The sequence below is a fragment of the Canis aureus genome, chromosome 34, assembly GCF_053574225.1.
Source record: "Canis aureus isolate CA01 chromosome 34, VMU_Caureus_v.1.0, whole genome shotgun sequence".
Lineage (NCBI taxonomy): Eukaryota > Metazoa > Chordata > Mammalia > Carnivora > Canidae > Canis > Canis aureus.
The window spans coordinates 23,918,573-23,934,797 of NC_135644.1; the positions used below are offsets into that span (position 1 = coordinate 23,918,573).

The following is a 16,225-nucleotide window of genomic DNA, read 5'->3' on the forward strand; positions in this document are numbered from 1 at the left end:
CAGCTGGTCTGTGGACAAATTGTGTATGTCAAGGAACACACCAATTCTGGTTCATTTGTGAACTATTTTTTACTGACTCTGCTTTCCTATAAATGAAGGAAGGAAAGATCCCTGTTTCCCACTGCAACTTGTATAGGAGATATCCAATAAACATTTGTAAAAAAAAAAGAAAAAAAAACAGTGTATAATCTGTATGTTTTATAAACTACAGGCTATCAATACATTAATGGGTTGTAAGCTCTATGTATGTGTATATAATATGCATATATAATTGAAACCATAAAATTGAGTTAAATGGGAAAAAACAGTATCATATGTAATAAGGGTAAATATTATTTTATAAAACTTTTGTTGCTATATACACACATATACATTTGCATGTACTGGGTCAAAATGTAAAATCTATTCTTCATGTGGGTTTTTGGTCAAGAAAGCTGGAAAATATATGTTATGGGTTGAATCATGGTGTCGCGCCCCCCCCCCCCCCCACACACACAATATGTTGAAATCCTAACCTTAGTTAGACATTGGAGTTAAGCTGTCACAAACTGAAGAAAGCCTGGGACTAGCTTCAGAGGGAGCACAGCCCTGCTACTACCTTGATTTTGGACTTATAGCCTCGATAATCATGATGGAATATATTTGTTTTAAAACACCCAGTTTAGGGCAGCCTGGGTGGCTCAGTGGTTTAGCAACACCTTTGGCCTGGGGTGTGATCCTAAAAACCAGGGACTGAGTCCCATGTAGGGCTCCCTGCATCGAGCCTGCTTCTCCCTCTGCCTGTGTCTCTGCCTCTGTGTGTGTGTGTGTGTCTCTCATGAATAAATAAAATCTTTAAAAACAAAACAAAACAGGGATCCCTGGGTGGCGCAGCGGTTTAGCGCCTGCCTTTGGCCCAGGGCGCGATCCTGGAGACCCAGGATCAAATCCCACGTCAGGCTTCCGGTGCATGGAGCCTGCTTCTCCCTCTGCCTGTGTCTCTGCCTCTCTCTCTCTCTCACTGTGTGCCTATCATAAATAAATAAATAAATAAAAATTTAAAAACAAAACAAAACAAACAAAAAAACCCACCCAGTTTATGGTAGTTTGTTATGACAGCCCTTGGAAACTACTACAACACAGAAGATACATTTTAAGTCATAGCTCAAGTATTTTTTTTCAATTTCAGAATTGTAAAAGAATAAAGTTATGAACGAAAATATTATGGCCACATGTATTTTAGCCACAATAAATATTTTCAGGAGATTCTACAAAATGTAACTTTTTAAACATCCTCATATAAAGTGATCTCCCCTAGTTATTCTTCATTACATCATCTTATTTATTTATTATAGCATCAATCACAATATATTTTTATACTGTGTTTTTTTGTTTATTCTGTTTTCCCTACCAGAAAATAAGTTCTGTGAAGACAACTCTTGCTTCTTACCATATCCCCAGTGCCTGGCACATAGCAGGTTTTCAATAGACACTTATTAAATGAAAAAAAGAAAAGTTCATAAACTAAACTACATACAGAAGTATTAAATGCTATTGTTATTATCCTATATCTTCTTGTTTCTCTTTCCTTCCAAGAAAAAGCCCTCTGATAATGAAGAGATTTCAAATGTAAAACTATTTTATATAGCCTATAATAGGATTGGCAAACTACAGCCCATGGGCCAAATCTAGCCAGCTACTTGTTTTATTAAATAAAGTTTTGCTGAAACATGGGCTCACTCACTCCATTATTTATTGTCTAAGTCTACTTTTATACTATGACAGCAGAGTTGAATAGCTGCCAACAGACTGGATGACCTGCAAAGTCCAAAATATTTAATCTGATCTATAAAACAGGCCACTCTATTTTTAACTATATATATATATTTATGCCATGTTTGGCATCTAATCATACGTATTCCAAAGATTATAAGTAAAAAATATTGGAAGTAACTTTCACCTTATTGTAATTCTTGGCTAATTCCAACATCTCTTTTACCACTGATTCATTATGTTTACAGTGTTCACTGTAGTCTTGAAGTGTCAAACCTTCCATCCAACTCTTCTTATGCAAATTTAGCAACATCTAAAAAAAAAAAAAAAAAGAAAGAAAGAAAGAAAAAGTAATTATTTTCCTGTATGGAGGATACTTCCTTCATTTGTCTTAAGAAACAATTTCACCAAAAAACCTTCAGAATTAATGAGCTTAAAATTGAATTTTATTAACTTAAACTTGAATAAGGATTCACCTAAATTTATATTAATAAAACCTAAGGAGTATTCTAACACCATGTATTTGCTGTCCTTCTGCCTCAAAGGCTATTTTCCTTATCTTTGCATGGTTTATGTTTCTAATTTCCTTAGAGATAGATGCCTTTCCCCACCATCCTGTATAAAAAAGTTACCTCATACTATCTTAAACATCTGTCTTCCCTTAACCTGCCTTATTATTTTTAAAATACTATCAACACTTGAAATTTGTTTTATTATTGCATTTCTCTCACTTTGAAAAAAAAAAAAAGAGTAGCTTTGCCCTGTTGATTTTAAGATCACCAAGATGTAGATTCAATAATACCTTATATATCATAACAGACATTCAATAAACATTTGTTGAATGCACAAATGAATGAATGAGTATGTGAAGCTACTATGTTACATACAAGGTCTCTAATACTCCCATAGCCCAGCTTTCGAAGTCCATGGTAAGGAGGTAAATGCCTCATTTACTGAATAACTTCATTTAAATCTTTCTGAGCCTCAATTTACATATCTAGGAAGTAAGGGCTCATACTAAATACTCTCTAAGTTTCTTTTCTAGTATTCAATCTGTAATTTTTAAAATGAAAACTTCATTACTGTCAGAATGAAAAGTCATGAAACTGGTTAAGAAATCACAACTTTGTCCAGTCTGTAATCAAATCAGCAAACTGGAATCAGATCACAGAATTAAACACCTTAGTTCACTGTTTCTCAAATTGGACTCATCCTGAGTATATTTTTCTTGAAGTTCCTAGGTTTTCAAGTTTAGAGTCTTAAGAGAGTTTTTCTTAGACTTATAACTCTATAAATGTTCTCTAGTTGAAATTGAATTTCTTTAAAAGATTGAAAAATATTTTGTAAACAAAAAATAGCTGTTGCTTTTACTGTTAGAACCAGTATATTTTGTGAGATCCACAACTCATGATCTGAAGATACAGCTAGAAGTGTCGAGTTTAGTTAAGAAAAACTGCTCCACTTGCTTAGAGTTTTGCAGTTATATGTCATACAAAGTTTTTTTTTTTTTTGTATGCTAGAGAATATGCTGCATGTCAAAAATTACCTGAGACCGCAAGACACAAAGCTCCAAATTCCTACATTCCCATTCAGGGGCTCAGAGGGACAAGAGTAGTTTACCAAAAACTGAAAAAAGCCTGCACAAGTAACTCCAATTTCTTTGCTTTTCATCTTCTCCACTGAGAAGTATTCTAGAAAATATATCTTCGGGAAATTTTGGTGCAGCTGCAACTATATATGTTATAAAGGTACCTATAATTAAGAACTGAATTTTCCTACCACTTCAAAAGCAAAGTTCTCACAGAGCATGTGGATATTCCTATCATGAATAAGGAAGGATTCCATTGTTACCCTTGAGTAAGTCTGAAGGTAAGTATATAGCTTGGTGGCATAAGAGTAAAGGCAGGGCTTCTGGTACTATAAAAGCTCCTCAAAAAAAAAAAAAAAAAAAAAAAGCTCCTCAACTGAGCTACTAGGAGCATAATCATATCATTAATTAACTTATATAGGTATTTATGTGTGTATGTTTTATGCCAAGAATAGTAGCTAAATTTTAGGGGCATCAAAAAGGGGGAAAGGTTGATTTAACCAGCCAGATATTTCCAAACAGATATTAGACTGATAAAGTATTTATGTACGTGAATAAACTTTTCAGTTTGTATCTGACTGGTGATCCTTTTCACGGTCTGTACCTATTCTATAAAAATTAAAAATAAGTGTTAAAAATATATTTCAATCTATCAACTAAATCTATCACAGTAGATACAATCTTTGGGACATAGGCAAGCAGCTGGAAGAAAGCTTTATGGCTGTGTCCCCCCTTGGGCCAAGGAAAAAACGGGCGGGCTCCTGTAGACCCTCACTCCTCATCATGCTCAAGGTGAGTTTACTGGTGGCTCTGACCTTTTAAAACATGGTTTATAAAACTTAAAAAAACAAAACAGAATTCTTCTTTCAATGAAAATCTTATACAGTACATTCTTCCCCACAATATATAAATGACATTAAAAATGGAGGCCATCTGGTTGAAAGACGAGACAATATGGACAGCTCAACTTATTCTACTTCCCAGTCATCTCATGTATTAGAATCCCCTTCTAAGGCATCTTTATGAGGAACAGTTTCGATCAGTTAAGAAAGGTCTTATTTACTACTGATTACTTACCCTGTTTGGACTTGAGAATCACATAGGAACCAAAACTTACTGGCTAGCAATAGTACTCGATGTTCTTAAAAATTATTTTAAGTCTTTATCAGAGAGAAATACAAAAAGCTAATTTGGAAGATGACTAATTGTAATAGTAAAGAAAAAAAAGCAGTTCAGATTGTAATTTCAAAAAGCAAGAGGCAGACTTAAAATATTTGGCATTAGTTGAAATAATTCTAAAATAGTAGAAACAAAAGAATGCTAACCCACCAAGGTACTAGGTAGTTTTTAAGGTAACCAAATTTAAAAACTGCCTAGTATAAAAAGCGGTAAGAATCTAGCTTTAAATATCTAAAACACCTTTTGATTAAAATTTCCCTTTTGATTCACCTTTAGTTTACCCTATGTAAAAAAGGTACTTTTTAAGTACTACGCAATTACAATCTCATTTATTCCTTTCAAATTTGGAAAGTTCCAAAAAGGCATTTTATTGGAAAAAGATAATCAGAAAAACACAGAATGAGGAGAAGATTGTAATTAATCATAAAATCAAACAGAAATGTTTGTTTCCTACTTATTCTCTTATTCTAGCACCTACCAATAAGGTAAAATATCTTCCAATATGTCCAATAAAATATTCCTTTATTTTATGTTCCCATAATTCATTAGGAATGAAAAAATATTTGAACACATCAATGAAAGAAATCAACAATTCAAACTCAAATATACTAGGTAATAGTTTAAATGGTCTGAAAAAGGATTTCCCCCCTCTCTCTAATATAAAAATTTTAACTTACCTTCTGTTCCAGTTCATTTTTCCGATAGTTAATAGTAATGGAGTAATAGTGTCTGTTTAGTCCATGAATTAATGCCTAAATGATTAAAGATTAGATAAATGATTAAAGGACAAATTAACATTTTTGCATGTAAAAAATAAGTTTGAAACCATTGACCAAACTTATCTTCTAAAAAAAGGCTTTAACCTATAAAGATTAAATGAAAATATTTTTTTTTTTTCTTCACTACAAGTTTAGAAGTGAGGTTTAGAGGTATGGGTCATATATTCTTCAAAATATCATGCACAGCAGCACAAATTCAACAGTTTCAGTAGTCTTGCTCAGAGTCAGAGATAGGGTCTGACCCCATCATAATCTAAATTATAAATTAATTATTCATAATTTATAAATAATAATAATTTAAAAGTCTGATTTTACAATATCGGGGGGGGGGCACTTTGTTACTTCAAAAGAAAATCATAATAATACACTTATTTTTTCACCCATGACTTAATGTAGGATCTCCCTTTTTTCTTAATTCAATTCGAATAGATTCAAATAATTGTGTCCCACATATGTCTCCAAATTAACAAAGTGAAGTTGGTTCTTTATTGGGTCTATTTATATTTACTTCATGATCTTATCCAGTGACAGGCAATCTCACTAACCAGAATTTTTTCCACTGCACTTGACTTCTAAGACAAACAGGCAGATCATAATAAAAATTTAAGCTAATGACATGGCTTTATTAAGAAACAATAACCCTGCCTGTGATGAAATCCATTCACAGCTGCTCAAATATTGAACTCTGGCAACAGATGTACAAATGTGGTTCAGAATGGTACTCTGGGGGACCCTATCAACACAGAAAGACATGATAGTACGGAAATACACCTTGGACTTACTTTCAACAAGTATAAAAACAATAAGGGCTTTACGGTTAGCTCAAATATGAAGATAAAGCTAACCAAAACTACCACTCCACTCTCTATTTATTGGACTTTTATAGCGAAGGCGTTAAGGTGTTGAGGTAAAAGAAGTAGGCCTAGAAGGAGGAAACATTTAGTGAGTATCCAGTATCTGCTTTACCTATTAGGTCTTCTAATCTTCCTAACAACTCAGTAAGGTAGGCTGATTCCATTTGTATTTTGATAGATGAAGAAAATATGACTGAAATCTTAATTTGTCCCAGTTTTATATAGCAAGGCAAAGGTGGGATTTGAACCCAAGTATTTCTGACTCCAAAGCCCATGTTTTTTCTACCGTAGTATGCTACAGTGTATCTCAGAAATTCTTGGATTAAGTCTTTATACTTTAAAGGATCAGGATAAAAACAAAACATAGGCAGTCTTATTTTAAAACTCTGCTAGCAAAAAATCACTCCACCAAGTACTTGTAACATTTTAGATATGTATCTGTAACAATCCATTCCTATCCTAACATCTGCTATAATAAAATGGTTGATGTACAAAATTAAAGTACTAAGTATATCTATTAAACCCTTATCCATCTCAATAATCATCAGGAGTAGTGAATCAAATTTCAGTGCTCAGAAATGCTGTGCAGATCAAGTAGAATTAATCCAGGTTTTCCTTAATATGTACTCATATTTACGTAAATTAGGAAGTGTATCCCCTGGGTGGAAGAATTAGAGAAGATACCTAGTCCTCCCAGTGGATAAAGCCTGACTGGAGAGTGAAACTTGCACTAGATTTCAGTTACTAACTGCCCCCTCATCGAAGCACCTTTGTGCAATGCCCTAACTGCATAATTCTCCATAGCAGCCATAAAGCTAGTAAGGGCTATCTATGGCTAATAAATACAGAAATAAGCCAATGGGCCCAGAGTCCACATTCTGGAGATTAACTATACTGCTCAAATAGATACAGTTTGGTATTTGAAGGCAATTACCTATACTTGATTTTTAATGACATCATTTAGATAATAGCAGTTAAGACTAACATGGGCAGCATGAAAGATCAGCAGGTATAATTATTTTAAAAATATGTAAGTTTAAATAAAACGATATCCTCAAGCAGTCTTCCAATTTCACTTACTCACCTGCTGTGTACCCCCAGTACATTCCAAATCACAAGTAAATTGGCCAAGTACAGGCCTCCCTCTACATGAGCCCAAAAAACACAGCCTTGGTGAATAACAAATTCTCTCAAATTAACCAATTTAGTTGACAAGTTGAGGCAGCATATGCCAAACAGAAGATTAGTTTTATCAAGAGAGAGAACTAACCTTTTGGAGGAGTCAAACTGCAAATTAAGCAGAATATACTAGCAAATGCCATAGCATGTCAGGCAGATCAAGGAGAAAGTTATATAGCTAGGAAATTTCTTAAAATATCATTACTTAACTTTTTAATTTACACTTAACAAACATATGATGGACTTAGGAAAATTCAGGCAATTCTTCATTAAAACAGGATATGTTCGCAACTCATTCACACTAATTGGCTATTTAAAATTTGCAACAGTTTCTCATAGAAGCATTCTTATAGTTTGATTCTTTTCTATAATATTATATACCGTGGGCTAAATAAGCTTTCAGTGGCTGACCTGGGAAACCAGTCACCTTCTATAGCCCTGTTTCTAGGACAGTATGTTTTAAATTCACTAAAAGCGGTGAGGCTTATTTATTTACTTCTTGTATATCCTGACCCTTGTTTTCTTTGCTCAAACCCTGCCAATCATTGAAGAAGGAAGTTCTGCCTAGATTGGTACTCATTTTCAGTCTAAGGGCCTATTTTAGATAAAGGATGGTTTGGAGGACCACAGACAAAGGGGAGTTTTAAGATCCTGCTGATTAACTTCTTGGTTATTTCTATGCTGTTTTAGTTAATCTGTAGAAATTCGTCATTTTGTTAGTATGACAAATCCAAAACACTTAAGTCTACAAATAATCATTACAGTGAAATCAACTTCAAAATCAATCACTATTTGAATGACTTATCCTACTGTATTTACTCATTCATGTGATCTAGATATATCTTTGAGAGACCAGATACTTAATCCCAATGAATGTTCAGATTGGCTAAACCATTATAGCATAAATCACAGTGAGAAGGAAAAGTAAAAAACTTATAACAATAGTGATGTGGGATGTCTAGGTGGATCAGCGGTTGAGCATCTGCCTTCGGCTCGGAGTAATCCCAGAGTCCCAGGATCAAGTCCCACATCGGGCTCCCTGTAGGGAGCCTGCTTCTCCCTCTGCCTATGCCTCTGCCTCTCTCTGTGTCTCTCATGAATAAATTTTTTAAAAATCTTAAAAAACAAACAGTAGTGATGAGCAAAGGTGGTAGAAACGGAATAAAAATGTAAATAGTTAATAAGAGGCAGTCAGCTATCAGGTTGGAATGAACTGTATAAAACCATATTTTATGTAAAGGGATTGCTAACAACAGATCTTAAAATAAGATCTTTTACTTAAATGGCTTCTTATATAATGACTGTGTCAAATAACTACAAGCAACTAAAACCTACCCTCATCATATTTCATTGATACTGCCCAGACTATTGAGAAGAAGTTAAAATTGCATCTCCATATACTCACTCCTATGGAAAAGCAGGCATATTATAAAATACACGGCTTATAAACTGTTTAATAATAATAAACTTTTTTTTTAAGATTTTATTTTATTCATAGAGACAGAGAGGGAGGGGCAGAGACACAGGCAGAGGGAGAAGCAGGCTCCATACAGGAAGCCTGGCATGGGACTTGATCCCGGGTCTCCAGGATCACACACCAGGCTGCAGGCGGCGCTAAACCGCTGCACCACCGGGGCTGCCCAATAATAACCTTTTTAGAGGTTCTTGATAGGTTAAAAAAAAAAAAAAAAAAAAAGTTCCATGCTTTTAAAAAAGCAAAGCATGTTTATTTAGATCCAAGGATAAGTCTGTTTGTCTTATATTATTTCACACTGATAATAAGGTGAAAATGTGGAGCTAAATAATATCCCTTAGATCGTATTTTTAAATGGAGCTTTCTTCATATAAGTATAATAACTCGGAAAAGAAACAAAATGTGTTTTGTTGTTCCCTCTACAGTGGAGAACTGGGCAGAAGGCAAAAGAAGAGAGTTTCCACTTAAATACTTTTTGTACCTGTTGAATTTTGAACTAATATATTATCTATGCTTAAATTAATTATTTAATTAATTAAGTTCCCAAGTATAGTATAAAGAGCCAGGAGCCTAGATTATAAATACCAGTTCCTACATTAACTCACTACAAAGCCTACGAACTTTCTGGGTTCTCTGTTCTCTCATCTACATAATGACCACAATGGTTTCTTCCAGGGCAACTGTTTTATAACTGTTCATTAAGCACTGAAAACGGTATTTTTCAAATAGCTTAACTCTGTTAGACAATGCAGTTGTACCCAGGGCTATACTCAGAGGCTCACAGTCCTTGCACAATGCACCTGTGCATCAATAGTTACTAAATTTCTAAGCAGTTGACAACCCAATCTTTACTTATACTATGGCTCATAAGGATCTGGAATACTTTGAACAGTTTTTAAGTGAAATGGTTTAAAATGTTTAGTTACTAAAATAAATGTTTCTTAATCACCAATCCTATACATTTGATACTGGTCAAATGTTCTAAGTACAAAATAATACTAAGTCTCATATATTAAAACAAAAGTCTAGAATGTAAGCATTATACTTTTGCCTCCCTTTCAGGGTTATTAATGGCTTCTCTTACTTAGAACCTGAATATTAATGTAAACACTATTAGTTTTGTTTTGTGGTAGATATTTCCAACACTGTTTTAGTGCTTTAAAAATAAAATTTTCTGTAATATATGTTTCACTGTAGAAAGTTTAAGAAATATGGAAAAGGAAAAATAAGTAAAAAAATTCCATAATCCCACCACCAAAGGTAATCAATACTAACATCTTGGTATAGATAGATAGGCACAGATTATAAAACATGTATTTGCAAAGAGAAGAACTTGTATATCCTATTTTATAATCTTTTTCTTAACACGTTTTAAACTTTCCTCAAATTATTAAACAGTAGTCTACAATATAATAATTCCCCCACTACTATAATAGTAAAAAATCAGTGTTAGAAAATCAATAGTGATCACCAGCATAAGTGCTGATGGTTGCTGTCAGATTTCTATCTCTACTATTAAAAAGCTGGTTTAGGTACAAGGCCTCTCTTAACACAAACCTTCAAAATAAAACCCTTTCAGAAAGGCTTCTGATCCCTGAGTCCAAGATTCTGCTAACATATATTAAAATTCTATTATGAATATTAACTTCAGGTTCTTCTGGGTTGTTTTCTTTCTAGCTTGCCTTAAAAAAACTAAGAAATAGTTTTAAAGTGTGGCTTTGTTCTATTACTTGTTGGCTTGGTCCTATTTGAGTATTTTAGTATTGAAATTGTCTTAAAACTATAAAGCACCCAGATAGAGGTCATTCTGATGGGCACCACATAAACTGTGAAATAAACATATTTACAAATTTTAATTAGAAGGCAAAAAACAAAAAACTAAAATGAAAGAAAAACAATGATGTAGCTATTAGGTCCTCTTAACTTGGGTTTGGAATTTGCTCTATAAGGTCCACCTTAAGTTACAGACTCATAAGGTAGGACTAAAAAATAAAACTGGACTGTTAGAGAAAAAATAACAAATTTTAATATTGATTTTGCTCAATTTATAAAGTTAAAAAGCAGGGTTTACACTTAAAAGATGAAATCAGCAACAGGTGGCTGTTGAGTTGCAATTAGTAAAAAACTTCTGGCAGAAATATACCATGTAGTAATCACAATGACCTTGGATTGTGAGATGCTACTTAACCTTTGGCAAAAAAATAATGAAGCAGTATGATACTATGGGGGTTTATAAGAAAGGTCATTATCACAGGCTAAACAGGTCCAATAATATATTCTCCTGGAACATACAAGCATGGGCTTGTCTGTACCCAATCAAAAACACTGGTAGCTTATTTCATACTCATTAAACTTTGTAGTTTTTCCTGACTTGTAAAACAATTTTATTTAAAAGCAGCACACCTCATCCTTAGAAACAAAATGTTTCACTTTGACAAAGATTTCAGATGAATGACTGCTGTAAAAGTAAGCATCTAAAGGTGTAAAGTTATCAGAGTGTAACCCACGCTTAACCATGTTTAACTGTCAAAGCCACAACTCCCCAAAGACAATCATATGACAGAGCCAGGCTTCAGAAGGCAAGAAGCAATAGCTACTATAATGTCTTTGTCCTATGTGTTCTATTTAACCAAACATGGTATTTCTGTCCATTTAATTAATCTTCAGAGAAGCAATTAACTATATAGACACAGGTTGTGGTACATTAAAAAACATTTAAAATAATCTTTGCAGACAATAAAGATTTGTGTAAAAACAATGAGACATGTAAATGATACAAAAAAAACATTAATCGCTCGGGAGGATATTAAATGACTGCATAACTGTAATAATGGTGGTTGATGTTATTGGAAAGAAAAATATATAAATAAAAAGTAATAATATAGATATATATTGGACGCATTTTAAATGTAGAGATTAAATTTTAAAAAGGCAGAAAATTTTAAGTGCCATTTATGAATTGTTTGTCTCTTAAAGTATACCAATTTTCCCATTTTTAATGCCATGAGAAATATCTAACCAATCAATAATGATATCCCCTAATGCACTCTACCCAAAACTTGTATCAGTCCTTTACTACAATGTTAACCATGCAAAGCCATAAGGTATTCTCAAGATAAAAGGCTCTCATATGCTCCCTTAAAGGGTATACTCAAACTATGTTAGGTAAGTTTAAAGAGGCCACTAAAAACAGACTCATAAGTGAGCAAATCTAACTTATGGAAGTGTTTCCATAATCTTCTTCTCAAGCACAAGAAAAATTAATTGCAAACAAATTAAAATGCTAAGTATTAGATATTAAAATGGCCATTTATAATAGGCTTTAAAATGTAAAACAGAGTTTTAACACATTATCAAATACAAAAAAAAAAAAAAAAAAAAACAGGCATTACCTGGATAGATGGCTTGTTTAAATGACCCAGATTTGAGGTTGTTTGTCTTGGTTCATGTCCTAAGACCATCATATTAGCATTGATCAATCTGAAGGCATCAATAACAACCTGTAAAAATAAGGTGTCAGGTCAATTCTTTTTAAAAAAGCAAGTGATGATGCCAAGCAACAGTGGACAGGCATGATCAACTTGCATCTGTTTCTGGCCTATTTCCAGAAAATCATTTAATTATAATATTAATAAAAAAGAACCTCCTGCTGACTGTGCCATCAGCACACCACCCTCTATCTTGTAATGTAAGGTGACACCAATTATTGCAATTTTTATGAAGCAGTAAAGAAAAATATTAACTTTGCATCTTTATTATTGAAATACATCATTACTAAACTTCCACACCAAACAGCCTCCATTGGTGTGCATATGTTTGTCACCTAAATTTTACCTAATCAAAATGAATGACAAAGAGAAACTAAAACTGAAAGTGAGCACAAGCTAAGGGACCACATGTAAAGCCCAGCCCTGTCACATCAATTATACTACCACAGTACTTGAAATGACAACAAAATTACAGCCAGAAAGGCACTTGCTCCACGTATTCTCTTCTAGTCAGATACCTTTTACTTCTTGTGACTATAAAAGACTTTATACCTTGTCTGATGGCCTTAAATATCCAAGCCACTGTCAAGAATAGGAGGAGGCAAATACAAGAAAACCAAGGTCATCTGTGCTTTAAAAGCCAGGAACATGGTATAGAATGAGACAAACATAAGTTCATAGTAAGGAAGTAATAATAGGTACCCTTCTTTTTCTATGTGTATTCACTATTTCTGTATAAAAAGAGTCCAAATTCTTATATGATACAGTATCATCTATTAGCTCTTATATATTAAGAGATTTAACAAGAATCATATATTATCCTAACACTTTTTTTCTGTTCGTCATCATGGATTTGAAAAAACTCGTCAAAGCTTTTAAATGTTGTAAAGTTTTATATAAAGCAAGCACTGGGACTTTAAGACAGATGCTTCTTTCTGGGAATTTAAATCAATTGCCTAGAGAATAAATTCAATACTTCTGTCACATAAAAAAAATCTTAAAGCAGAATAATATATTTTTCTAGATTTGCCTTAAAAGTACTTAAACCGTGATTTATTAACATTATAAAACCTACCATCAACTAGACTGTTTTCCATTTCTTTGTAGTTTGAGTATAGCTGAGTAAGTATAATTAAGCAGAAAATCAAATTTATTTTCAAGTTAAGCCAAATGAAATCTAATCAAGTCTGAAAAATCTGTTTGTATATGTACACATGCTGTATACTAAATAAGATCTAAAGAAAGAAAAAAGTTACCCTTTCCAAAGGCTACCATTAAGGGTCAACAAACAGTACAAAGGATACAAACTTATACCAAAGCATTCATTACAAGTGTCCACTCTGGCAGGCCAAAAAAAAAAAAAAATCAACTCTTGAGTTTTGCTTTTATTTCTAACAGTTTGAATTTCCCCAGAGTCCTCTTGCCTCAAAATAAAACCAACTATCCCCAGAACATACATGATTTAATAGTCTGTGAAAACTCCTTTTTCTTTTTATACAATAACTGCAATTCAGACTTAACTTTCACATTTATATAAAAATAAATATGGCCTACATTTATACTTCTTGCTTGTACTTAGATTTTTTAATCATTTATTTTCATGAAACAATAAAAATAGGTACTAATATCAGACATGCTTTAATCAGATATTATAATAATTTCAAACACTTGTTTAAAAAATACGGAAGTAAAATTTTCTATTCAAAAGCACATAAAATAAAATTAAGATGTAAGCAAAAGGAGAAAAATGACCATTTGAATAAGATAGGTGTAACTTAAATAAGTAAGCGCAGGATTAAGAACTGCCACCATTTAGAGGGGACTTGGGTGACTCGGTCAGTTAAGCTTCTACCTTCAGCTCAGGTCACAGTCCCAGGGTCCTGGGATTGGGCCTCACGTTGGGCTCCTGGCTTAATGCGGAGCCTGCTTCTCCCTACCCTTCCCCCTCCCCCCTCCCCCCCCCACCCTGGTACACTCTTGCTATCTTTCTCTCAAATAAATAAAATCTTTAAAAATTTTAAAATTAAAAAAAAAATTAAAACACTGCCATTTAAGTACTCCAGTATTTAAGTACTCGGGTAAATTTAAAAGCAAAGCATCATTTTGGCCCAAATGATTTTAGAGTATTTTGATTCCATTTTAAGATTTCAATAAAATCATTTGCAGGAAAAAAACTATCCTATAAAACTATGAAAATTCCATCATATACCACAACAAAATATCTGTATACTGTTTTATACTAAACACTTTCAAACTAAAACAGCAGGCAGCTATTTTACATGCAAAAATCTCCATAATATTTCTCTGGAATATTATAAGCAGGTGTGAAACCTCATAAAAAGGAAATGAAAATACCAGCTAAGTAGGTATTATCATCAGTTAGAAACAAATATAAAATTTAAAAAAAATTAAATTATATTAAAAAATGAGAAAAAGATTTAAAAGCAATATATTGTTTAAGTATTAAATGATGGCCTATGTGAATGACATGCTTAGATTGATGATTCCTGAGTAGCAATATGATAGCCAATAGAAAAGAATACTTTAACTACACCAAGATTAAAGGAATTTGCTGCCATTGCTATAGCAACTGTCTTAAGGAAACTAACATGTTCAACAACCTGCAAACCAAAATTAGATTTAGTACGCAATAAAAATATAAATATGGCAATATAGTCTACATTTCAATTTCTGTACAATTTTATAATTGCCTTTTGCACTGTGAGAATAAGCAGGTTCCTTCTTTAGAGCAACCTATCAAAATAGACTCATTAATGTCCAGTGCACTAATGAGCAATGGGTGAAGAAGGTGTTAATTATGCCACAGTAAGATTCAAGAAAAAGCCCTGGTGAGCACTTGGAGGTGTGTTTAAGCTGAAGGCGTTTCTCCATGTTTATGTATTTACAGCATGATGCAACAGAATGACAGCAAAGTGGTCACTCCATGATAAGAAAGGAAATCTTAGATACAGTATACTGGCACAAGGAACCCCCAAAGATTAATTAAGGTATAGGGAAGGGGACAGGGGAAAGAATCCATTTTTGGAGCTAGGTAAATTTTCTAAACAGTTTGTTTTAAAGTATACATACACTAAACCAGTCCAGTTTATAGCTTATAAATCCAAATAGTAATTTAGCCAAAAAACTTTGCACAAAAACTACTGCATCAATACGTAATAACAAAAACTTCCAAACAAAAGTATAAAGAGTATTTTCAGGAATGTGATGGTAGACTTTTATAATTCCTTTCCATGCTGAAGTCCTATATCCCACACTGAATCCACACTGTATCTCCATCCACCAGCCTGACCATTTAATTTTTTCTGGTACAAGTGCCTTGAGACTTTTCAGAGGTCACTGCAACAGTAGACAGCTTATAACAAAACCATTAGCAGTTTGGCTAGCTTAGGGAAACCTCTTACTTTCCTTTTTTGTTTATTATCACTGCATGAATCTGCAGCATATGATAGTTTATAATTTCTCAGGCTTGTTAAATTCATGTTAAAGGTCTGTTTTCTTGTTGAATAAATTTTGTTCATATAATGCTGCCTATTTCATACACTCAGTCTTTAATAGCACCTTTGGTCTATGCGCAACTCACAGATCAAAACAGAGGACTAAAATAGGGGTTGATGATGCTATTTACATGTGTGATTCCTGCTGTCTTCTTGTTAGTAGCTTTAATATAATAGAAGACCTTGTCTGTTTTGTAATTAACACATCTTTACTGGAGAGATATTTGGAAGTGATTGCTGTGAATATACTGGTTAGTAAAATAAACACAATCACACACCACTTTCTGTTATCAGACAAATTTGTGAATTGTACACATTATACTCCAGATCAACAAACTGTGATATAACAGCCAAGTAGAAGACACATATTTATATAACCCTTTATTTTTCTGAAAATATGTATTCACTCTGACCTTG

At 33.2% G+C, this 16,225-nt stretch overlaps 1 protein-coding gene across 2 annotated transcripts in view; it reads right to left on the bottom strand.

Annotated features, from left to right (window-relative positions):
- The window catches only part of PSMD14 (proteasome 26S subunit, non-ATPase 14), a 102,176-nt gene that overhangs the window by 11,545 nt on the left and 74,406 nt on the right, over positions 1 to 16,225 (bottom strand). For both annotated transcript variants that reach the window (XM_077883450.1, XM_077883451.1), the window contains exons 8-10: positions 12,198 to 12,305; positions 5,197 to 5,271; positions 1,940 to 2,065 (exon numbers count right to left, since the gene is read on the bottom strand). In XM_077883450.1, the coding sequence (XP_077739576.1) occupies positions 1,940 to 2,065; positions 5,197 to 5,271; positions 12,198 to 12,305 (309 nt within the window). The remainder of the gene's footprint in view (positions 1 to 1,939; positions 2,066 to 5,196; positions 5,272 to 12,197; positions 12,306 to 16,225) is intronic.